Source organism: Hermetia illucens, chromosome 1 (assembly GCF_905115235.1).
Source record: "Hermetia illucens chromosome 1, iHerIll2.2.curated.20191125, whole genome shotgun sequence".
NCBI lineage: Eukaryota > Metazoa > Arthropoda > Insecta > Diptera > Stratiomyidae > Hermetia > Hermetia illucens.
Genome location: NC_051849.1, coordinates 177,214,100 through 177,239,197, shown reverse-complemented (window position 1 = coordinate 177,239,197; position 25,098 = coordinate 177,214,100). Strand labels below are relative to the sequence as shown.

General features: G+C 42.9%; 1 protein-coding gene and 1 non-coding gene across 6 annotated transcripts in view; one reads left to right on the top strand and one right to left on the bottom strand.

Annotated features, from left to right (window-relative positions):
- Nucleotides 1-18,724, bottom strand: part of LOC119661141 (apoptosis-resistant E3 ubiquitin protein ligase 1) — a 109,038-nt gene extending 90,314 nt beyond the window's left edge. For 2 of the 5 annotated variants that reach the window (XM_038070343.1, XM_038070344.1), the window contains exon 1: nucleotides 18,381-18,724. In XM_038070343.1, the coding sequence (XP_037926271.1) occupies nucleotides 18,381-18,585 (205 nt within the window). In that variant the 5' untranslated portion in view covers nucleotides 18,586-18,724. Of the gene's footprint in view, nucleotides 1-4,285; nucleotides 4,940-18,380 lie in introns of those variants that run through there. The other 3 variants (XM_038070346.1, XM_038070347.1, XM_038070345.1) reach the window with 2 other exon arrangements.
- On the top strand, nucleotides 18,074-18,145 carry Trnaq-cug. Its single transcript has one exon. It is a non-coding gene; the product is annotated as a tRNA-Gln (tRNA).
- Nucleotides 18,725-25,098: the final 6,374 nt, after the last annotated feature.

The following is a 25,098-nucleotide window of genomic DNA, read 5'->3' as shown; positions in this document are numbered from 1 at the left end:
ACATAACTTTCCATTGACTCGCAATTAAATAAAAAACTCATTGTCATGAACTATCACCTCGTAATTCCCAAAGTGGTGACCCCGAGTTCAAAAAGAAGATTGCCGGGTTCATGGTAAACGTAAAAGCAGTGATAACAATAATGCCGAGGACACGCAAGACGCCTGTAGACACGAGTATGACTGCGACTGCAGTAAAATGCGCACCAAGTTTTCATGACTACGGTCCCCACAACCTTGAACCTTGGTTTGAAATTGTGTGGGCAAGCTTTGTGAGGTATAACATAACAACCGATTGAGGCGGCGATGCATGGTCAGCCACTACAAACGGCAGCCGACATAGATGATAAGGTCTACGCCGCGCTTCGATCAAGTATCTCGAAAGCAACATCAGATATAAAAACATCCTTGTCTTCAGCAGCGCAAACCAGTTTAACGCAGTCCTAGTCCAACAATAATCAAGTCAAGTTGTAGGACTGCGAGCGGAGCTATACGCGGCCAAATTTAAGTTCTACCCCGTGAATTCTTCCGGACGTAAACGTCGACGGTCTCATTCTCGACCGCGTTCACAAGTATATGGTGGTATCACAGATTTAATGCCGAAGCCGACAAATGCATGAAACCGTGTAACTGGACTTCATCCAGAGTCGATAAAAGTGGCAAACGGCCTCGTTTCATGGTCTTTACGCCACCTGTTTATTTTCAGCAAAAGAACGAGAAAACGATTCCTAATAGATACAGGTGCCGATGTATGCGTTTATTCGCACTCAAAATTGAGGGGACCATGTAGAAAAACACAGTTCGAGCTTCCGACTGCAAAGAGGACACCAATTGGACATAATCTTCCATGGTATTTCCCTTCAAGATCGTTTATAGTGGACGTTTCTAAACTCATACTTGGAACAGATTTTTTAGCACAGTACGGACTCCTTCCAGACCTCCAGCACGGTTATCTTCGCGATTCAACAACTCACCTTACCTACCAATAAAGATAGCAGAATGTACAATTCCGACCATCAGGAAAATTACTGGAGGAACCTCTTTTCATGATTATTAACAAAACTTCCGTTTTGAGCGTTTGAGTTGTATAGTTGTATAGATATAAATATAAAATACAAAACAGATTTCTTTTACTTTACTAAAAAATTCATTAATTTGCAAATATGCATATTTCGTCTTCCTCAGTGCTTCGATTTGGATCTAAACCATCATGATATGCTATAGGAGTTTTTGGTAATAACTCGCCCTGGTGGAACTGGGAAAATGATGTGTTACTGAACTCAATGCCAATGTCATAATGCCAGGACCACCAGTTGGTTTAAAACTCAGATGGTTAGCCGTGGATAAGCTGGACATTGCGGAAAAGGAATTCAATGCCTCAAAATAACAACAAGTGGAGACCGGGCGGAGATTATTGCGCCCCTTGCTAATAAAAGTCAAAGCGATCCAGTCATACCCGCAACCAACCAACGCGAAGTAGCTCAGAGAATTCTTGGGTATGTTAAATTTTTGTAGAAGGTTCATACCCAGAGCAGCAGCAGCACAGGCACCACTTAACGAGATTCTTTTTGCCAAAATTAAAGGAGATTCACCATCTGGACCAGCAAATCTCCCGGAACGTTTAAAGCTACCAAAAGCGTACTAGAACAGGCAACGCTGCTTGCACTTCCAAAATCCGACACATTTGGTTAAGTAAGCTTGGCCCAGTGGAACGCGAATACGAAGCGTACGACCGTGAACCACTGGCAATGTGCCTAGCGATAAAACACTTTCGTCATATGGTTGAGGCAAGAGAGTTTACCATCTTCACGGATCATAAACTGCTAACCTTCGCCTTCCACAAAAAACAAGTCGGGAAAACGGAAGCTAACTGCTTCAGGTATGAAAGGTTCTGTGTATTTCTTTTATAAAGAGATTTGAGTGTGCATTTGTCCCATTAGTACGTAGCACGTAATATATGCATATATTATGTGAGAGTATCCGCTTTCGCGTGATATTAACATTCAAAGCCTCGCATTTGCAAAGAAGCGACAACTTTGGCCTATTATGACTTTGTAGTTGGTAGTATCATGCTTTATGCTGTAGCCTACATTACTGCAAAATTTCGTGTTTATATTCTCTCTTCTCTTCTTAAGGGGGGTTTGCAGTCAATTACCAAAAATTATAGTAATATACTGTTATTAACTTTATTTAAACAGATATCATTTTGTAGGGTATTTCGGAGCCTAGGCACCATATAGTGGTAGCTTAGTAGTTTCTGAGAATGGATCCGTTAAAGAAATCATCACTTTCAACCCCCCGCATTGCCCACCTTTCCAGCAAATGTCAAAACTAAGACCGGGTTCGGAAAGTACTAACCGAGACTTTTCAATTGATGAAAAAAAAATTTACACCCCCCTTTTGCTTGTTTGGGACCACCCCTTAAATTCGGCAAAGAATTATGGAACTCACTATATGAACGTTCACTGTTCCCACCTTTCAACAAAATTTGGTGTCAATCACCACAACCGTCTCCGAGAAAAATGCGTGTGGCAGACAGACAGACAGGTGATACATCGATTTTAATAAGGGTTTGTTTTACACAAAACTTAAAAACGAATGCTCACATATCGAGCAGTTTACCATCGATATCCAGCACATATCCGATTGCGACAATGTTGTGCGGATGATTTATTGCGCGTTGAAGAGTTTGATTATTCAATTATCGAGTACGCAAAGCTTGCAGCATCTCAGCCAGCAGGCGAATAGCTCAAAATACTGCAACAGGGAAACACAGGGCTTCGACTAAAGCAATTCCAGGTTCCGGTGGTCACCTGAAAGCTATGGTGTGATGTATTTACGGGTACCATCTGACCTTACATCACCCACCCATTCCAAAAAAAACTGTTATCAAAAGCTTACACTACTTATTACACCCAGAACCAAACGCCACCGTTACACTGGTAATACAGAGATCCATAAAAAATGATTGCAGGGATTGGCTGCGTGGTTTTAATAATTGTCAGCCATCAAAAATCCTAGCCATCCTAGTCGGGACCTCTGAGCCACCATTATCTAGATTGGAGTACATTCATCTGCTTCTTATCGTTATGCCTTATTGGGAGGGACAACGCTACTGTCTGACCATGGTAGACCGTTTTTCACGTTGGCCGAAAGTAGCATCAATCTTCGATCAAGAAGCCATCAAAGTTGCCAGAGCGTTTCTTGACACATGGACCTGCAGGTTTGACATACCACTTCGTATCACCACAGATCAAGGAAGATAGTTTCAAAGGAGGTTTTTTCAGCAACCTGAACCCACATCAAAAGTATAGCATACCATCGGGAAGCTAATAACATGGTCAAACGTTTTCACCGTCTGCTCAAGGCAGCAATACGATGCCACAACAGCCGTTGGGCGGAAGCATTACCTATGGTGCTACTAGGCATTCGCAACTTGGAAGGAAGACATTGGCGCAACTACAGCGAAAATGGTGTATGGTCAGCCATTAAGCCTTCCAGGCGAATTTTATTGACTCACAATCCAACAACGTGCAGGTATACACACCTAATTTCACCAGCGAGTTAAGACAGCGCTTCCAAATGTTGCGTGCAATCAAGTCAACTTGACCACAAGTTAGGTAATTGCTAAGTAGAACAGTCACTCAATAGAGGAGGAGTCTACTCACAGCTTTCATTTCACCTTAGATTTACATAAAAGCGTTTTATTGAATTTCCAACCATTAACCTCACCTGGTAATTACCAAAGGAGCTTTCAGCTTTCGACTTTTAAGGTTCTCACTTAGTTTACATAGGCAAATTCACTAAAGTAGAAATTTGATAAGTTTGGTGCAAATCAAAATATTTTTGATGAATTTTAGATACATTTCCCTATTCTTTTTTATGAATATTATCTCTGAAGATAGTGAATATCGGAGAAACGATGGAGTTTCCAGAGACCGAAATATGATATCGCACCAGTATGATACCTGCATTCATGCATGGATGAAATAATATAGTTCAAGAGGCTAATGTCCTTAGAACTAACAATAATTCAAATCCTTATGCCGCGAAAATCGAAGAGTTACAAAATATTTCTTATTGACGAAGGAAGTTTGCTTCTGTTCGAATAATTCTGAACTCACTTGTTGATTGAGGATCAACATTTTTTGCAATTAGCATTAGTAATTAATGATAATCACTGAAACAATTTGAGGAGATGAAATTCTTTGACAAATTCCTTCCAAATAAATGAATAATGAATATGATTCGTATGATAATGACAATAGCACAGTCCTTATGATAATACTTTTCATCAATGACTTCTCAAGAAATGTCCTTTCTATTTCAGATCTGCCGCTTTTGGATCGTCAGCTATAAATCACATCACAACGTTCACATGCCTGTTACAGACGTATAGTGTGGACAACACATGAATCTAAAAAGCTTTCCCACAACTACCCACAACCACTTAGTGAAAATCACAACTTGAAGGATTGCATTCTAACCGAACGAGACACGACTACAGACACATTCATCTGTCAATAAACGTGTCCTACCGCACTATAACAAAATTTAATTTTCCGAATGGAAGCACAACCCAAACAACGCCAGCAACAACTATAATCCAACACTATTGTTTTCGAAATACACTTTTTTGATTATACAATAACCTATGAACGTTACGCGGGAGCGGATAGAGCGGACAAGAAGCAGAGAAAGCGAAAGCAGCGGAATTACGGGGTACAACGTCAGGATGAATGGGAAGGGTCGGGATTATGATGAAACGGGAAGGATTTCGAGGGAGTCGTGGTTAAATACGTGGAAAATTGGAATGAAAATCCGGAGATTCGGCAGGAATAAGGCTTAAAGGATATGAGACTTGTGGAAGAATGTGGGTTAAGAGTTGTGCTAATTCGACTAGGCACAGTGTTCGCGATTCATAGACTTCCTCTACAGGCGAATGACACTCAACAACTGAAAGGATACTCTTCTCGTTTTGTGTATAATGTGTTGCAATGAGTTTTCCGAGGAAAAGCTCTTTTCCTGTGGGTCGGTATTGCCAGGAGAAAGCTACTGAAAAAGGACTTTGAGGAATACCAATATACTGGATTTAGAAATTCAAAGAAAGGAAGGAAGGAAGGTGAATGAACGTTTCTCAGGCGGCTTTTCTTTACAAAATAGGATATGATTATTGGAAGAAACTCTGGACCTTTTAAACGTCTATTGATTGGTCTATCTTGTATTGATTTTTGTATATCCCACACTTTTCAGGCTTGTATATCCCTTCTCCTGTCATTTTTATATCGGTTCTCGTTTTACCTTCTAAAGATAAATATGGACAATCGTTACAACTGCTCAGTCGCACCATTACTGAACAAGAATAACCATCAATCCAGGATGCCAAGAGGATAACAACAATGCAAGTAGTCAATCAAACATTAAATATTAATCCATTCATAACATAGGGCGCATCTTATCGTGGAGTGGTATAATGAATCTGAATGCTTATTGAATGTGAGCTCCTCAATTATAATTATAACTCCACACGCTAGTTCAATGAGCCAGCACTGTCACCTCCGCTTTCCTATCATAATGCGCACGGGTGCCAGGCCTGTGCACCGATCAAGTTCCTTTTATAATAGTTTCAGGTTAGCGTATCCTGATGATGCGACGTAGATATATAGCAACACAGAAAAGAACACTAGCATATATTATAACAGTCCCAACTTGATTTTTATGTTGAATTTCTGTGACAGAAACCACGCTTCCTATATACGAATTGATTGATATTTTCGATGCTCCATCTATCAATGCAGATAGTGAGAGTAAGATGACCCGTGAGCATGAGAACCGTGGTTTCTATTTGCCTCTCGTTCTAAAACCAGGTCCATGACCCAGTGAGGGAGGTGTCATCAGCGTAGTTGAATTGTTTAAGGGAAGATGTTATCGTCCAGTGGATTCCTCCATGTCCTCCAAACAAGGCAGCATGAAAATCGTCACCGATAACAAGAGGAAATAATATCGGTGACAAGCTGCTACCGTGATGGCCTCCGCTTTCGACCTCGAAATCCTCTGCGATTTTACCTCGGTGCAGCACGTGACATTTTAAGCCATTATATGTCCCTCTGATAATAACTATGAGTTTCTCCGGAATGACCCTCCTACATAGGGCGCTCCAGATACACACCCTGTTCACGCTTTTAAAAGTTTTTTTTCGAAATCGATGAGGAGTAGATGAAGCGAACATCTAAACTCCGCGTTCCAAATGGTCCATAGGGTATTGATGTGGTCAATTCAGGAGTTTCTGGAGCGGAAGGCAGCCTGCTATTTTCGGTCAACTCCAGATGCTCTTTGATGCGTTCCAGTGTTATTTTAGCCAATATTTTTGCAGTGGCATGGAGCACGCAGATACTCATCCAATTAGCACACTCAGGACGGGTACCCTTCTTTGGAATCTTAATGATCATCCCCTTTTTCCACTCTCTGGGTAAGGTTTTGGATTCCTAAAATTTCCGTACGAGTGGAACTGCAACTGTAACTGCTGGTGCAACGATAAATAACTCTGCTGGGTGACCGTCAAGTCCTGCGGCTTTATTCCCCATGATTCGGTTAAGAACCTCGGTGAAGGACTCTTTCCCCCTTTTCAGTTGCTTGTCATCATGGACGAGAAGTCAACCATTCACGTCCTTTGCAGGACTATCAGAAGATTTGCGACCGCATACAAGCTCTTTCGTTATGCGGTATACACGTCTGAAGTTATTGCATTCTGCGGCATATTCCGCTTCCTTGACTAGCGTAAAAGCAAGTTCCCTTTTGTCATGGTGCACACTACTCTCGCTATCAGAATACGAGCGCGTTACGCCCCCATCATTCGTATCGATCGATCGAGTCTTCAACCCCTTCCATTCATCGATTTGCTTCCACGATTCCGCAATCAGCCAGATCTTGTGACGCCTCTTCGGGACACCTGTGTAGAACACGAGAATAGATTCTACATTCTTAGGAGGGTTATTCGATGTATCTGCCATCCGATCAACAAGATAGCTTTCCCAATGTCGAGCGATAGCGGTAAATTTTGAACTTTGAGGTCGCAGCTCCGCGACCCTGCGAGAAATGGCAGACGTAATACGCTAGTGAACGTAAGCGACCATCAGATGGTGATCCATTTCGAGGTCGTTGTTAGCGCCCCTCATATTACGCGCAACCAGGAGACAACTCGTAAACCTACTGCTGATCGCAAAATCTTCGATTTGATTCCCCGTGCAATGTCGGTCAGTTGAAACTCAACTCATCATATGTCCGAGCAAAGTGTTATCGGATCCCACTTTGGCATTCAAATCACCAATCACGATTACAATGTCACGCTTAGAAAAGCTCTCCCCTCCGTGCATATCCTCCTCGACCTGGACCGGAATCGTGCAGTGAAAAGTCTGTCAAAAACCGGCTCTGAAGTCAACCGTCACGGTAGCCATCAGAAAAAACCCTGCATAAGATTTCAGTCTTCTACTACTCGACTTTCAAGGGTACAAAAGCATATTGCCATTAGAGTGACAAGAGGGGAGAGGAGTGCTATCTAGAGTCCCACCATGCTACTTCGCTTAGGTCCGGAATGTCAGGGGTGAAAAATTACTGCGTTACATTCATAAGAGCCTTGACTTTCTCACCTTATCAGTTCGGTTATTGTACTGAAAGGCAGTACTCTGAGACAATCGTTTTTAGAAGCTTGTTCGATGAAGTGGCTGAGGATGCTTTTTAGGAACGTGCTTGAGTACGTCCAGTGATGGAACAGCCCTTTCCTTGGTATACTAGCTTACCCCAAGGACCTTATCAAACGGTCTGCACCGATCAACTCCTTCTTTTGAACGAGTTTAAAGTTGAGATAGATAGGACCCTGCTAGCACTTTCTACTCACAACAGAATTTCACGTATTTGTTCACATGCTCTTTGGAGAAGATTTGGCCCACGGTCATCATGAACATGATCAGCCCATGAGGGAGGTGGATGGTACAGTTAACGTAATCTTTCAGAAACCAGTTCCTATTGGAGCGTTGGAGATATCGCATTGCGAATTGAGCACCCACTCCGGGCTCTGAGTTGTTGGAAATCCTGCGAAGGGTGCTAAGATCCAACTATGTGCGACATACGTAGACTGATTGCTTGGTTGTTGGGTGGCCATTGTCTAGTTCCTCTTCAGGAGGCCATCTATCAGAATTAGGAATGGACGTAACTGTTATAGCGACCACATAGCGAAACAATGCATTTTTTGCTAGGGGTTTATTGCAAAAATGCTATTCCAGTTACGAAAAACCATTCTCATGTTCATTACAAGGGTTAAAGGTCTAGTTGTACCTATAATAATTGGTAGATTTCTGAAGTAGTACATACTCAGCCTTTTGAAACTCCACATATAATACCGCTGAATTTTGGGTCGAATGATAAGAAGGCAAAAGAGGGGCCAGTTAGAAGTGCACAGCGGCTGCGCTAAAGGAATAAATGGGAAATTCGACTACGACCGCTCGTCTGTGACATAATTGCTTTAATTTTCCAAAAAAGGGAGGCGAGCCAGACGGAAAATTCGACCACTAAGGTGGTGGGTGAACCTCAAGTTAAATTTTCCCGGTCAGAACTTACCCTTTCGCTTCTACCAATGTGAGCGAATACTGTCAATCTGGAAAGGCTCCCATCTGACGGCAGAGGTATGTATTATGAAAGATGGCGAAGCTTTTTGGCAAGGAAGACATAAAGATTGCTGCATAACTGTGGGTTAAAAATGGTTTGAAGTTATGGCTCTGCAGTTTTTGCACGATTTAGGATTGGTATTTTAGGAGGTGGTCGCTCCAAAGGAAGCACTTATACGAAAGCTAGAATAAAAAAGAAATATCCCAAAAACGGCAGTCATATTTTTGACCGGTATCGTGGAATTTTCCTCTCAAAATGATAAAATATTAGAGGAGCAATTTACTGTCCTGTGCCAGGGGTTAATATCCAGAGTTTTCAAGAGAGGTTTTTTAAATTTTGAGTGAACCACATGGCCTTCCTAAAGTCGTTACAGAAGTAAGTTCTGGTGGCCGGCCCAAGTTCACCGTCATGAATCATGAAATCTGGGGAGAACAGAGCAAGTGTGTTGAATACTCACTCTTCAGGGAACGTGGAATACACTCTTTGCATGCTGAGAAAAGAGGACTCCATCCTAAATATAGGACACTGTATGGTAAAGTTATTCATTAACAAAAAGGAAATCCTCAAATGTGGAGGGTTTTAGTTTTTAGCGTCTAGATTGGACCAAAAGAGTCTTAAGGAACACAGGGACAATGATTATATGAAATTAGATTCAGGTATGAAGGACTTTGTGCATTTCCTTTGTCAGTATATTTCAGTGCAGAACTCAACTCAGTTACTCCATTTGCACGTTGCCAGTAATGTATATGCATTTAGCATGTCAAAGTACGAAAAGCTCTAATCAAGACCTTTCATTTTATATCCCACAAAAACTTGTACCCCCTGCCCCTTTTCGCATGTAAACTGAATGTAGAAAGATATAGCTCACTCCATGTGTAGGCTTTCAAGAGTTTTCTCCTTCCTACCAAATTTCGTGTGAATCGGTGTAGCCGTTTCTGAGAAAAATGCGTGCGATAGACAGACTGCCCGAAGAGCTGCTCAGAGGTTGGTAGGTAGAATCGACCAAGGTCAAAAAGAGTCCGCCTATAAGGACGCCCGAAAAACCCTCAAAGGACCTATCCAACGAACCAAGAGGGAATACTTTAAAATCTGTTCGGAACCGGACGTGAGCCTATGGGGGAGCACCTATAGAATCGTGGTGGGGCGATTCAAAGGCCGTTCATCTCCACAGATCACGTGCCCTCCCCTCTCGGTAAAAATTATCCAGTGGGTATCTCTCCAGCAAAAGGAGGACACTGACAGCTTCCAGCGACCTGTGTATGTGACGCTAATGTCACCAGTCGCCAAAGACGACCTGCTGCAGATCTGCGGTATAATAGGCGACAACAAAGCTCCGGGTTTGGATGGCATACCGAATAGGACACTTAAGCTTCCCGTAAAATCCAGGCCGGACATATTCGCCGAGTTGCCCGAAGCGTCCATGTTTGAGGGGATATTTTCTGCGGCATCGCAGCGGCAGAAGTTAGTACTACTACTTAAGCCAGGTAAACTTCCTATCGTTCAAACTCTTAAAAACCTATACGTCTTTTAGACACTACGGGGGAAATTATAAACTGACTAATCTATAATAGATTACCCCCGATTGTTGAGAAACAACCAGGACTTTCAGATCGACAGTATCATCATGAACGGTGCAACAACCGGAATCCACTCTATGCCTGCTTCAGTAAGAAACTCTAGAAATCCCGGTTTTGCGCTGTGGTCCACCAATTCGATAACCCTAAAAGCTATCTGGGGCCGTGGCCTACATCATCGCTCCATCTGAAGCAGGGTCTGCCTCGTCTTTCTTTAAACCATAAACATTGCTTTTATAGACTTTCCAGGCTGGATCATCCTCATCCATACGGATTAAGTGTCCCCCACTGCAAACTATTGAGTCGGATCCAAAACCGGTCATGGCATCGCTCAAGATCTTAATGGAGGTAGATTGTACATCTCGGGTTATTCTTACAATTATGTTAATACCGTCAGCATGGGCCAGTAATTGAGTAGATTTGAAGAGGATGGTGTCTGTTGCATTAATATCAGCATCACGGATTACATTTTTCCGTGTCTCCGTGCCTTAGACTGTTGTTGACGTTGAATGGCCTCGAGAGTGATCTTCCTACTTCGCACATTGGTCAGGGCCAGCCTAGCTAGTCTCATCAAGTTCGTCGGGATCATCATCATCATCATCAACGGCGCAACAACCGGTATCCGGTCTAGGCCTGCCTTAATAAGGAACTCCAGACATCCCGGTTTTGCGCCGAGGTCCACCAATTCGATATCCCTAAAAGCAGTCTGGCGTCCTGGCCCACGCCATCGCTCCATCTTAGGCAGGGTCTGTCTCATCTTCTTTTCCTACCATAGATATTGCCCTCATAGACTTTCCGGGTGGGATCATCTTCATCCATACGGATTAAGTGACCCGCCCACCGTAACCTATTGAGCCGGATTTTATCCACAACCGGACTATCATGGTATCGCTCATAGATTTCGTCATTGTGTAGGCTACGGAATCGTCCATCCTCATGTAGGGGGCCAAAAATTCTTCGGAGGATTCTTCTCTCGAACGCGGCCAAGAGTTCGCAATTTTTCTTGGTAAGAACCCAAGTTTCCGAGGAATACATGAGGACTGGCAAGATCATAGTCTTGTACAGTAAGAGCTTTGACCCTATGGTGAGACGTTTCGAGCGGAACAGTCTTTGTAAGCTGAAATAGGCTCTGTTGGCTGACAACAACCGTGCGCGGATTTCATCATTGTAGTTGTTATCGGTTGTGATTTTCGACCCTAGATAGGAGAAATTGACAACGGTCTCAAAGTTGTATTCTCCTATCCTTATTCTTCTTCGTGTTTGTGTTTGACCAGTGCGGTTTGATGTTGTTGGTTGATCCGTCTTCGGTGCTGACCTTGCCACCATATATTTTGTCTTGCCTTCATTGATGTGCAGCCCAAGATCTCGCGCCGCCTGCTCGATCTGGATGAAGGCAGTTTGCACGTCTCGGGTGGTTCTTCCCATGATGTCGATATCGTCAGCATAGGCCAGTAGTTGGGTGAACTTAAAGAGGATCGTACCTCTTGCATTCACCTCAGCATTACGGATCACTTTCTCGAGGGCCAGGTTAAAGAGGACGCATGATAGCGCATCCCCTTGTCGTAGACCGTTGTTGATGTCGCATGGTCTTGAGAGTGATCCTGCTGCTTTTATCTGGCCTCGCACATTGGTCAGGGTCAGCCTAGTCAGTCTTATTAATTTCGTCGGGATACCGAATTCTCTCATGGCCGTGTACAGTTTTACCCTGGCTATGCTATCATAGGCGGCTTTAAAGTCGATGAACAGATGGTGCAACTGTTGTCCATATTCCAACAGTTTTTCCATCGCCTGCCGCAGAGAGAAAATCTGATCTGTTGCTGATTTGCCTGGAGTGAAGCCTCTTTGGTATGGGCCAATGATGTTCTGGGCGTATGGGGCTATCCGGCCTAGTAAGATAGTGGAGAATATCTTATAGATGGTACTCAGGAACGTGATACCTCTATAATTGCTGTACTGTGTGATATCTCCCTTTTTATGTATGAGACAGATTATGCCTCGTTGCCAATCGTCAGGCATTGATTCGCTGTCCCATACCTTGAGCACAAGTTGATGAACCACTTGGTGTAACTGGTCGCCTCCATATTTAACCAATTCGGCCGTAAATCCATCGGCTCCTGGCGACTTATGATTTTTTAGCCGATGAATTGCACGGACTGTTTCTCCTAAACTTGGTGGTGGCAGTATTTGTCCGTCGTCTTCAGGTGGCGGGACCTCCAACTCGCCGATGTTCTAGTTGTTCAGTAGCTCATCAAAGTACTCTAATATGCCCATTCTGTCGGAAATCAGATTTCCCTCTTTGTCTCGGCAGGATGAGCATCGAGGTGTATAAGGCTTCATCCTGCTGACTTGTTGGTAAAACTTCCGCGCCTGGTGCGGTTGCTCCCTGTACTTTTCTAGTTCACAGACTTGTTGGTTCTCCCAGGCTTCCTTTTTCCGTCTGTGAAGTCGCTTCTCCGCTCGACGGAGTTCGTGATAAGTCTCTGCGCGTGCCCGCGTTCATTGAGAATGCAACATTACTCGGTATGCGGCATTCTTCCGTTCCGTTGCTAGCTTACATTCATCGTCAAACCAGCCGTTCCGACTCCTTTTGCGGCTGGGGCCAATTATATTTGTGGCCGTATCCATGATAACGTTCTTCAGGTGGTTGTGAAGATCATTAGTTGATGCTTCATCTCCAGGTCCTCTGTTGACTGCGGTTATTGCGGCATCCATTTCCCTCTTATAGGTGTCGCGGAGGGTTGTGTTGTGGATGGCTTCAGTGTTCACTCTCACCTGATTGTCAGAGGGGATTCTAGGTGGTATTGTTATTCGAGCTCGGAGCACCATGCCAACGAGATAGTGATCCGAGTCTATATTGGCCCCCCTATATGTTCTGACATTCAACAAGGCTGAGAGGTGGCGGCGTTCGATCAACACGTGGTCAATTTGGTTGAAAGTGGTCCCGTCTGGAGAGGCCCACGTATGTTTGTGGACCGCTTTCCGCGCAAACCAGGTACTTCCAACAACCATTTCGTGTGACCCTGCTAATTGAATAGTCCGCAGTCCGTTATCATTTGTTTTTTCGTGTAAGCAATGGGAGCCAACGTATCGCCTGAATACGGGCTCCTTCCCTACTTGGCTGATAAAATCCCCAAGTATGATTTTGATATCATATCTGGGACAGGCTTCGAGGGTTCTTTCTACTGCCTCGTAGAAGGTATCCTTCTCCGACTCTGCAGTCTCCTCTGTAGGGGCGTGAACGTTAATGAGGCTTATATTTCTAAACTTGCTTCGCAAGCGCAGAGTGCATAACCGTTCGCTTATGCTTTCAAAGCCGATAACAGCAGGTTTCATTTTTTGGCTCACTAAGAAACCTACTCCGAGCACATGGTTTACTGGATGACCGCTATAATATATGGTGTAGTGGCTCTTCTCCAGGAAACCGGTCCCTGTTCATCGCATCTCTTGCAACGCTGTTACATCAGCCCTATATTGGGACAGGGTATCGGCTAGTTGCTTATCAGCTTCATCTCTGTACAGGGAGCGCACGTTCCATGAGAAAATGCGCAAATCGTTGTTCCTTTTTCGTTGCCGGGTCCGTCGTTTTAAAATCCGTTCTATCCGAGGCACCTTTCGTGGATCCGTAACATCGGTTTTCCGTGTAGGGTTGTCAGCCCTACCCAACCCCCAACCTGGAGGACCAGTTGGTACAATTTGTCCCGTTTTTAGGCGCGGGAGACTCGCCTTCATCCTTCTCCGTCTGCAGCTTTTCGTCAAGAAAGAGCTCCCAGCGGTCACCACGTGGAGGTGGAGATAGAGTTTGGTAGTAGAGCTGTTGGTGTTGGTTCAGCAGGCATTTCCCAGGTTTTATGCTCCATCGTGGGTACCAATCCACGTTTCGCCCCGGGACCTATACTACCCTTTGACCACAAGTTCGTCGGGATACCGAATTCTATCATAGCCGCGTTCAGTTTCACCGTGGGGAGGCCATCGTAGGCTAGGCATCTTTGAAGTCGATGAAAAGATGGTGCAATTGATGGCTATATGCTCACAGTTTCTCCATCGCTTGCTGCACAGTGAAAAATCTGCTCTTTTGCTAATTTGTCTAGAGTGAAGCCTTTTTGGTATGGGCCGATGATGTGTTGGGCGTACGGGGTAATCCTACGTAAGATAGCGGAGAATATCTGATATATAGGTGGTACTGAGCGGCGTGATACATCTATGATTGCAGCACTGCACAATATCTTCCTTTTTATGTATGGTATAGATAATGCCTTGTTGCCAATCGTCAGGCGTTGATTCGCTGTCCTATACTTTCATCAACATCAGTTGACGCACTGGTTGCTGCAGTTGGTGACCTCCATGTTTCACCACTTCGGTTGTAATTCTATTGGCTCCTGGCGTTCCATCGTTCCAATAAGCCCATTCTGTCGGAAAACAGGTTTTTCTTTTTGTTTCGGCAGGGTGAGCTCCATCCTGCTGACTTTTCGAGTTCACAGACCTGTTGGTTCTTCCATGTTCCCTTTTCCATTTGTGGAGTCGTTTTTCCACTTGACGAAGTTCGGGATAAACCTTTGAGCCTGCCTGCCTGCCAGGTAGGCATTCTTCCGTCCCGTTGTTTGCTTACATCCATAGTCGGGTCAGTCGTTCCGACTTTTTTTTGCGACTGGGACCAACTATGTTTATAGCCGTATCAATGATAACATTCTTTAGGTGGTTGTGAAGACCATTTGTTGATGCTTCATCTCCACAACCTGTTGATGCTTCATCTCCACGACCTGTTGATGCTTCATCTCCAGGACCTCTGTTAGCTGCGGTTATTGTGGCACTTATTTTCCCTTATAGGTGTTACGGAGGGTTTCAATATTGACTCCCTCCTGGTCGTCAGAAGGGATTCTAGGCGGTGTTGTAATTGAAATCTGGAGGACTATGCCAAAGAGATAGTGACCGAGTCTATATTCCTTTCCCTATATGTTGTGACGTTCATTAAGGCAGCACATGGTTAATTTGGTTGAAAGTGGTCCCATCTGTAAAAGTGCATGAATGTTTGTGGACTGCTTTCCGCGCAAACCAGGTACATCCAACAACCATTTCATCCGATACTGCTAACTGAATAATCCGCAGTCTGTTATCATTGGTGTTTTTATATAAGCTATTGGAGTCGTCGTATCGCCTGAAAACGGACTGGGTTCCTATTTGACTGCTTCCAGAGTTCGCTTTGCTGCCCCGAGGAAGGCATCTTTCTTCCACTCTGCGGTCTCCTCTGTAGCGTCGTAAAAGTTAGTAAGACTTTCGATATTTCGAAATTTCCCTCTAAAACCCAGAGTCCATTGCCTTTCGTTTGGGTTTCCAAAGCCGATAATAGCAGGTTTAATTTTTGGCTGAGAAGGAAACACGAGCACATGGTTTATCGGATGACCACTATATGATGCAGTGGCTCTTCTTCAGGAAACCGGGCCCTGTATAGCGCATCTCTTGCAATCCTGTTACATCAGCCCTATATTGGGACACGGTATCGGTTACCTGCTTAGCAGCTCCTTCTCTGCACAGGGAGAGCACATTCCATGAGAAAATACCCAAATTGTTTGTCCGTTTTCATTGTCGGGTTCGTCGTTGTGTAGTCAAAATAGTCGGAGGCTCCTTTTGTGGCTCCATAACTTCGGTTTTCAGTGTAGAGTTGTCGCCCTTACCCAACTCTCAACCAGGAAGACAAGCTGTACAATTTGCTTTGTTTTTAGGCGTTTAAGTTTTCATTGTGAAGGAACTCGCAGCGATCACCACGTGAAGGAGGAGATAGGGTTTGGTAGTTTTAATCACATCCGAAATGAGGATATCCGCGATCAATATGGGGTTGCACCGATCTTGAGAAAATTGCGAGAGAGGCATTTTCGATGGTATGGCCGGCCAAAACAACGGTGGCTTGATACGGTGGATGGGGATTTAAGAGCCTCGTGATTGCATTCACATCAGCCATTTGATAGAACCAAATGGCGAGTCCGATCACGACAAGCCGGCCCCGCTTGTGAACGAGACAAAGGCTGAAGAAAAAGAGGAGCAGATCTGAGTGTAATTATGCGGTGGCTCCAACGATTAATTATTTGAAATAATAAACAACTTGTTTCATTTTCGTTGGTGTACATATTTATTCTTGCAAATACCGATATTTCGGGAGCTACTTGTACCCTTCATCAGTCTAAGACTTGTTAGCACTGATGCAGGGAAGAAGTGGTTCCCGAAATATCGGTAATTGGAAGAATAAATATGTACACCAACGAAAAAGAAACAACAAGTTTTTAAGGTTTCGTTTGTCCCCATACATTTAAAAGGGGGGTGTAAAAACTGTTTTCACCGAATATAGTCATGTGGAGTATCAAATGAAAGGTCTCGATTAGTACTTTTCGAAGCCAGCCTTAGTTTTGAGATTTATTAGAAAGGCGGGGAGCGGGAGGGATCGGAAGTGATGATTTCTTTGACGGACCCATTCTCAGAAACTACCCAACCGAAAAATTTGAAAAAAATATTGAAGCTGCATGGTGCCCAGGCCTCAAAATACTCTCCATATCAATATCCGTTCAAATTAAGTTAATAATAGTATATTACCATATTTTTGGAGAAATTGAGTAAAACCCACCTTAAGTATATCCCAGAGTTATAAAAGTTGGTAATAGTATAAAATATAATATGAAGCATATTATACCCAAGCTTGATCAAAATCATGCTATTAGTAACAAAGTTACAATAGCTCAAAATTGACTTTACCGTGTAAATTTACTGCAACTGAATATCAATATCACACTAAAGTGGGTAGTCAGACATGCTAAATGCATATACATAACGGGCTACGTACAAATGGGGTAGTTCTACACTTAAACAGAAGAAGCAAACAAGACCTCTCATACCTGAAGCGCCCAGCTTCCGGTTTCCCGACTTGTTTATTATTTCAAAGAAGAGTAGAGGTTTTGGTGTTGGTTCAGAAGGAGTTTTCCGGATTTTATGCTTTATCGTGGGTACCAATCCACGTTTCACTCTGGGACCTATACTACTTTTGACCTGGGAAACGAGTATTACTTTAACTTAAAGGTACCCTGGACTTAGGTATCACTTTTGGCGCGATATGGTGTAGTCTGAGATAGTGCTAATTATCCGGCAAGCATATATAACGATAAGTCGGAGGTCCATTTCTTGGGGATCCAGGAAACAGTTGTTTGGGAAGATCGACCAGTAGAAATCGTCATTCTATTCTTTGGCCAGGGTTTCGGTTATTTCCTTCAAGAATCGGGAATACCTGATCCAGAAGTTGAAACACCTGAAGATGCTTTATTCGCGGAAATATGATTTTAGTTCGATTCCTGGTACATTCCGCGTACTACTTTATCCTCTCACTGTTTCTCGTTATCTTTTTTTTTCATCGTCTCTTTTACTAATTGGCAATTATGGATCTGAACGGTTTGCTTTTTTTCGAAGTAATTACGCTTCATATTTCCCTTCACGTAACTATGTATCTTTCAGTTCTTATTTTCATAAAATTTAGTGGTCATTATATTTAATAAGGTACTGATGTTAGGTGGTCCTTGAATTAGTTTCCTGCGTTGCAGGTTTGGCAAATTTCGAAGGCATAGATCATGATTTCGACCCAGTCCAAAGGGTTTCGGCAGTAGACTAAAAGTTATCTATAGCACAGCTTGGGCTAAATTCTACGCGAAAGACTATATTTTCTCCTTTTCCTTTTCTGAAGAATCCACTTTTAATAAGTAGAATATCAGATAAAATAACTTCGCGGCATGTTCAAGTATTAAAAGATAAATTTTTCAAGCAAGATTCTCTTCCATTCTATATGCTTCATTGCGCTATGCCACGTAACTGGTCCCATGGTGTAATGGTCAGCACTCAGGACTCTGAATCCTGCGATCCGAGTTCAAGTCTCGGTGGGACCTTGTCAGGTTAACTCTTTTACATAATTTTAGGGTCATTGTCCAACTTTTTTCCGCTTTTTGCGCCTACGTACGATGTCAACAAGGCTTGCAAAATTTAATAATTCTACTTAGAATTCTGGCTGCGAACTCAAGTGTCCGTAAACTCTCCACACTCCCATCTATCCGCATTAAGCTTTCCGACACCCACACAGTTAAGTAACTTTTACTTTCGCATAATAAATTGCTCTCCACTTACCTTGCTCTCGAAACAATTGTTTATATTCGGTTAAATTGTTTTGATCCAGCCATGAATCGACGCTGAAATTGCTAAATTCACCGTCGTCAATGGAGACCGCGTCATAATCACTCTGCCACCAGTGGAGCACTAATTTCCCCAAAGATACGGTAAACATAAGGCTTAATGCGAGCGCCCCGACTAATTTCACGAGTTGTTGCATCATTGGACTTCACCGAGCACGAGAACTGAAATGTTATCACTAAAAACGATGGTAAATCACGGAAGGGCCTTCCGGAGGTTAGAAATTATTAACTAATTTGTAAATTTTATTGACATCTTTGGGGGTGATTGCCGTACGCTTTGACACATTCAAGGGAGAGTGAAATGTATTTTGCAGTCGTTCTCCGCTCTTCGGGGATTTTGTTTATCGTGCGTGTGTGCGCTTGTAGGCTTTGGAGAGTTCCGACTTTTGAAAGCTTTCTAACGGTTCTAATATGCGGTTAGAGGTAATAACCAATGGCGAGAACTTACGCTAGCTTTCGTTTGTTTCAAGCTGCTCGAACTACATAAACTTTCGAAGTCAGTCGGGCATATGAATCAGAGAGATGTGGATGATACGCGCATGTGTCGAAACTTCGTAACGTCACTAAGAGATTTTTGCTGCTTGTAACTGACCCAAATGTTCGTTGAAGCACCGCAAAGACATTGGCCTAAGCCAGACTTAAGTTAATTAATGTCGTTCCCAACCACCCTAAATAATGCATCCGGCGCATGCCGCAATGTAAATAGAAATTCTTGAATAAATTGAACGATTGAATGTCAGCTTTGCGAGTAATTTTTATAACCAGAAATAAACGTCTTTAAAAATTTAATTCGAAGCGAACGAAGCCCTGAACATATATGGAACTCCGTTCGTGTGAGACCAAATAAAGGAAAATCTTATCCTACACTATTCCGATGAAAGAAACCAAGATATTTTTATTCAGGATTTACACAGATTATCGCAGAAAAATAATTCGGTTCAAAAGTTCGACAGTGAGGTGATCGATCTCGTCTCAAGTTTGAATAACCACACTAATTTGTACGAAGCAAATGCTAACATTAAAAGTGCCATGAAAACCTTACATGCTAGTTTAGTGTTGAAAACGTTTCTGTCAGTATTAAAGGAACCGCTAGGTGGAATTATAAGAGCAATGAGACCTAAAAATTTATCGGAAGCATTCTCTTACTGTATCGATGAGCATCGTATACAACAAATTAGGGAACCAAAAACTAATTTGATCTCCTTTAGGAGCGCATATCCATAATATCCTTAACCGGTACTTAGGCCGCAGCAAGGACACCTTAACTGGCCACTAACTTCCCAATTACCAAAACCTCCGCAACTGTTACCTGATTTTCACTCATATCGATGGCCAACGGCGAACTTTGCCAATAATAATAATTTCTCCCAACTCCGTCCAGCTCAGCATTTAACTCAACCCTTCCAAAGACCTTATAATTCCTAGCCACTATTTCAAAGACCCCAGCTACCATACCAAAGGCCAAATAATTTCCAGCCATATTTTCAACGGTTTCCTAACCCAACAATGAACAGACCTGAACCAATGGATACATCCTCAGGACAGTTTCCACCCACTCAACCTAGGCCTGACAATAACCAAAACGTAAATCCAAATTCCTTCAGACCAAGTAATCCACCAAGGTTCACAAGTGAAGAATTATTTAGCGTCGCCGAAGATCTTATGAACCCGGTAAATATTCCTGATAACACACTAAATAATCAAGATTTGAGCTCATATTATCCCTACGATGATACATACACTACGTACACAACAGAATGTTGTAATGATTTATCTTACCCTACGGAGGTGCTGAGAATTCCAGAAACAGAAATGGTGCAGGAATTTGTAACGGTTAGTGTGAATAGGAAGATCAAGTCGATCATCCTAAGTGGCCGATAACGACCTAGAGGGCAGAGCTATCCCAGAATCGTAAAAAAAATTGGCTAAGTTGACCGTGATTGAAGCTCTATCAAAGTGCTCGCTCGATACGTTCTTGCACGCCTCTGTGCTAACCAGGCTCGGGAATGTGGGGGGGGGGGGGGGTCCTTTGAGCGCTTTGATCCTTTACGCTTCATTACTACAAATCAACGTGTCTATTCCGATGCGTGGGTCCGCAGCGGATTCCAAAATAGACATTAATGGGGACTTCGCGACGGCCTATCGAATAGCAACCCGAACGCGAACTAAAATTGGAAAATAAAAAAAACGGCTCAACAGCGCGCGTGGAGCCGTAAGTCTCCGGACCCGAGTGCCGCGATCAAGGAGGGGAAGATCCACGATGGATCACAGTCCCAATTATTGCCTCTTCTGCCTCAGATATTGAATGAGGCGCGGCCCCTGAGTTTGCCACCATTCCTCGACATCCTCAGGCCAGTTTATCATTTTCGAGGATGTCCCTTTTTAGCAGTTCTGCGGGAGTAAGGAGGAAAAGAGAGGGAGGAAGTCCTCAAATTACACCAGAATTACTCAACCATCATTATATATTATCATTCAAACAAATAAAAACAAAGTTATAAACATAGATAATAACAAAAATAAAGAAAATAATTAAATTGAATTCAAGAAATAAAGAAAAAAACTAAAAGATAAAAAAACTTACCCAGGTCGTCACTCCGAGCTCGGGATGATTCTGGTACAAATTCTAAAATATTTTATAATAAAATTTATAAAAAAAATTAATTCTTCTGTATTTATTTATGGTATTATAACTTGACGGTTCCTTCTCGAGCAAAATGTGAAACACTTGGCACCAAGCAGGCATTTCTTACAGAAATGATTAATACATTATGCTAGAATCCACACGTTTCTTAGCTGTTCAAAATCTGTCGTTTCTTACCAACGACAATTTTTCCCGAATTTCCACCAACTTTCGAAAGTTCCAATTATTCCCGTTTCTTCTCTGTTCCCTAAACTCTAGTCCTCTACCAACGACAATTTTTTTCTAATTTCCACCAAAAAGCCAAATCACTCCTATGCTTCCGCCCACAGTTCAAAAGCCAAAAAGGAACTCAACTCCTCCTCTCGTCCACAGTTCACAAGCCAAAAAGAAATCCAACTCCTTCTCTCGCCTACAGTTCAATAGCCAAAAAGAAAAACTCCACTCCCGGCCCTCGACCTTCCGTTTTTCTTCTTCTGCACCGCTTTGCCTTCCCTTTGTTCTTCTCCCACCGCTTCATTTGCCGCTACATAGCCTTCAACTCTCTCTAGGCAATGTTGCGGCAACATGCGCATGCGCCTGCGGATGCGGCAAATCATTCGCCTCTTGTCAAGATCAATGCATTCAATAATGAGCAATCTGCGGCGAACACTAAGGCAATTGCACATTATTAAATGCATTGTTTAAGCAAATTAATTAGAAACAAGTCGGAATACCGGAAGCTCGCGCTTCGGGTATAAAGGTTTCGTGTTCATCTTATCTAAGAAATTTCAACGCACATTTTTCTATCCGTATATAGCTACAAATCCAACATACTCCTTCATATTTTTCCAAACTACGAGACATGCGTACATATTACAGCCATAGATATTCCGCTCACCCTAAACAAACAAACTGTCTATTTCCGAATACTGTACACATATATGCACGTATATAAATGGATCGTACCCATATTTCCGATTTACTTCTTATATCTATCTGAATTAGGCACTACCCCCAAAGTTCATTAGCACGCATATATTATATACCTACATACACACATGTCTGGTTGACAGATAACTAAAAAACTAAAACAAAATAATTCTCTGCGACCCAATTCATAAGAACTCATTTCGTTGTGGTATTGACGAATTGATATGTGATGATGATGTCATGCAGGTTATAGAGTGCACGAAATTCACAAAAAATTGTGAAGTTTCACCCTCTATAACTTTGTTAATAATAGTTGGATTTTCTTCAAACGTGACCAAACTGTGCATTATGTTCTTCTTTGCACGCATGCCAAATTTTGTACTTCTGGGATGAACATAAGGGGGGTACCGGGTCAATTTCTAAAATGTGGAAATATACTATTATTAACTTTATTTGTGCAGATATCGGAACCGGATATATTTTGAGGCCTAGATTTCATAGAGATGCACCACTGTGACTTTTTTCAGATTTTTGGGTTGGATAGGTTCGGAGAACGAGACCTGTTACACTTTTTGGGGGTCATATTTTGAGCCCTCACTCCCCTATGTTTCACCCAACATCAAATATTGAACCAGTTTCGAAAAGTACTAATTGAGACCTTTCATTTGATACCCCACATAGCTACATTCTGTGAAAAAAAATTTGCCCCCTCCATTTACATGTATGGGGAGCCCCCCCTTAAACTTAACACAAGATGGATACTGCATGTAAAGGGAACACCAGATTACATTCATCAATTTTCGTGACAATTGGTCTAGCCGTTTCTGAATAAATCGGGTGTGACAGACAGACAGACAGACAGACGGACAGACGTACGCCGCAACTAAAGCGTCTTCCATCGCTACAACGATCTCGAGGATACTACCGAACATTGGTGGGCCAAGACAAAATCGACGTCTTCTGCTCTCCAGGGTAGTCTGCTCCGTGCTACTTTAAGCAGCTCCAGTTTGGGCAACTGCTCTGAATAACAAAGTGAACTGCCGAAAATTGGGAATGGCGTATCGGTTAAGTGCACTCCGGGTATGCAGTGAATATCGGACAACATCAGGAGAAGCAGCATGTGTATTAGCAGGGATGTTCCCCATAGACATCTTGGCGAAAGAAAGTCGGCGACTCTACGACAAAACGTATGCAGCTGGAGAGTCTAGCGCATTTCGACGGCAGCTGGCACGGTGGGAATCTATCGAACGGTGGCAACAGCAATGGGACGAGTCCCAAACTGGTCGTTGGACATACCGCATCATTCCGGATATTCGGAGATGGTTTGAACGAAACCATGGGGAATTAAGCTACGAGTTAACACAATTCCTGAGTGGACATGGAGGTTATCGTGCTTATTTACATCGATTTGGTCACGACAAGATGTGGTAACGTGGCTGAGAATGCGGAGCATGTCATATTTGATTGCCCAAGGGTTAACCGCGCACCGAACAAGAATGGAAGCGGTCGCACACAGGCGTTTAACACCCGAAAACATTGTGGGGTTTATGCTGGAGTCAACGGATGCCTGGAACCAAGTTGTAAGGGAACTGCAAGCTATTCACCAACAGCTTAGGCAGGAACAGCTACGACGAAAACAGGGAAGGGAGAGAACCATAATGAGCCGCAGTTAAAAGCTGATCCAGCCCCGCGACGCAATACTTGATAGGAGTTCCGTGAGCAGAGTGGAATGAGAAGGAGGTGGTTTTAGTGAGTAGAAGTCTCACATAACTGCGTGGCAGGAGCCAGCAGTCGGTTTTGTACCTTTCCACCTTCCAACGCCGAAAAAAAAAGACGGACAGACGGACAGACAGACACCGTCTCGATTCTAATAAGGTTTTGTTTCACACAAAACCTTAAAAAGAGCCGAATGAGATTCCGCTCCTGTTGCTCAGCCGCAGTCACTACAAATTTGAAACAGTCGTCAATGAAATTGAAGACACAAATTTTACTTCAAGTGCCCACCAACCGGCTATATAGATTTGAACAAGAATGGCTCCAATTTTGATGTGGCGCGGCAGGATGCGCGGCATTCGAAATTTATTTCGAATGTTGCGAATACGAGCGGACAGATGACGCCACCGGCGCCCTCCACTCAGCTTAGACCTCCCCACAGGAGTGGAGAGCAGACTGCCATGAAGGGAGGGCAGATATGTCAGGTATAAAAAATAATGGCTGGACTTCTACTTCAAGTGACAGGACCTAAGAAAGAAAAGGACTTCGACTTCGACTCAGCTTACATTTTTGAGACGTGAAAAAGTTGTTGCTTAATATATTGAATTCAATTTGATTTTAACAGAATATATTTTACTTAAATAAAAAAGTAATTTACAAATTAATTAATGAAGTAAAGTAAAGTAATACAGATAGCCCTATATTCATAAGGAGGAAGTAAAGAACCAAATTAAACAAATGTTAGATCAAGGGATCATCAGACCAAGCTTTTCTCCATGGAGTTCACCCGTCTGGATCGTACCGAAGAAGTTGGATGCCAGCGGGAAACAAAAGTGGCGTTTAGTAATAGACTTTCGGAAACTAAACGAGAAAACGATCGGAGCTAAATACCCATTACCTAATATTACCGACATCTTGGACAAGTTAGGAAAATGTATGTACTTTCCATACTTGATTTAGCCAGTGGTTTCTACCAAATTGAGATGGACCCAGTCGACATCCAGAAAACGGCTTTTACTGTGGAAGGGGGGAATTATGCATTCCACGCCTTTTGGGCAAAAAAATGCTCCATCTACTTTCCAGAGAGTTATGGACAATATACTATGTGTCTAATTGGGACAGTCTGTCTGGTTTATCTGGACGATATAATCATATACTCAACTTCGCTTCAAGAACACATCGAAAACCTCAAAAAAGTTTTAAACAGACTTCGAGAAGGAAATTTTAAAATCCAACCAGATAAGTCGGAATTCCTTCACAAGGAAGTAGCTTTTCTCGGACATATCGTATCGAGGGATGGTGTTAGACCTAACCCCGATAAAATAAAAGCTATCAAGGATTTTCCTATCCCAAGAACACAGAAAGAAATAAAGTCTTTCTTAGGACTTCT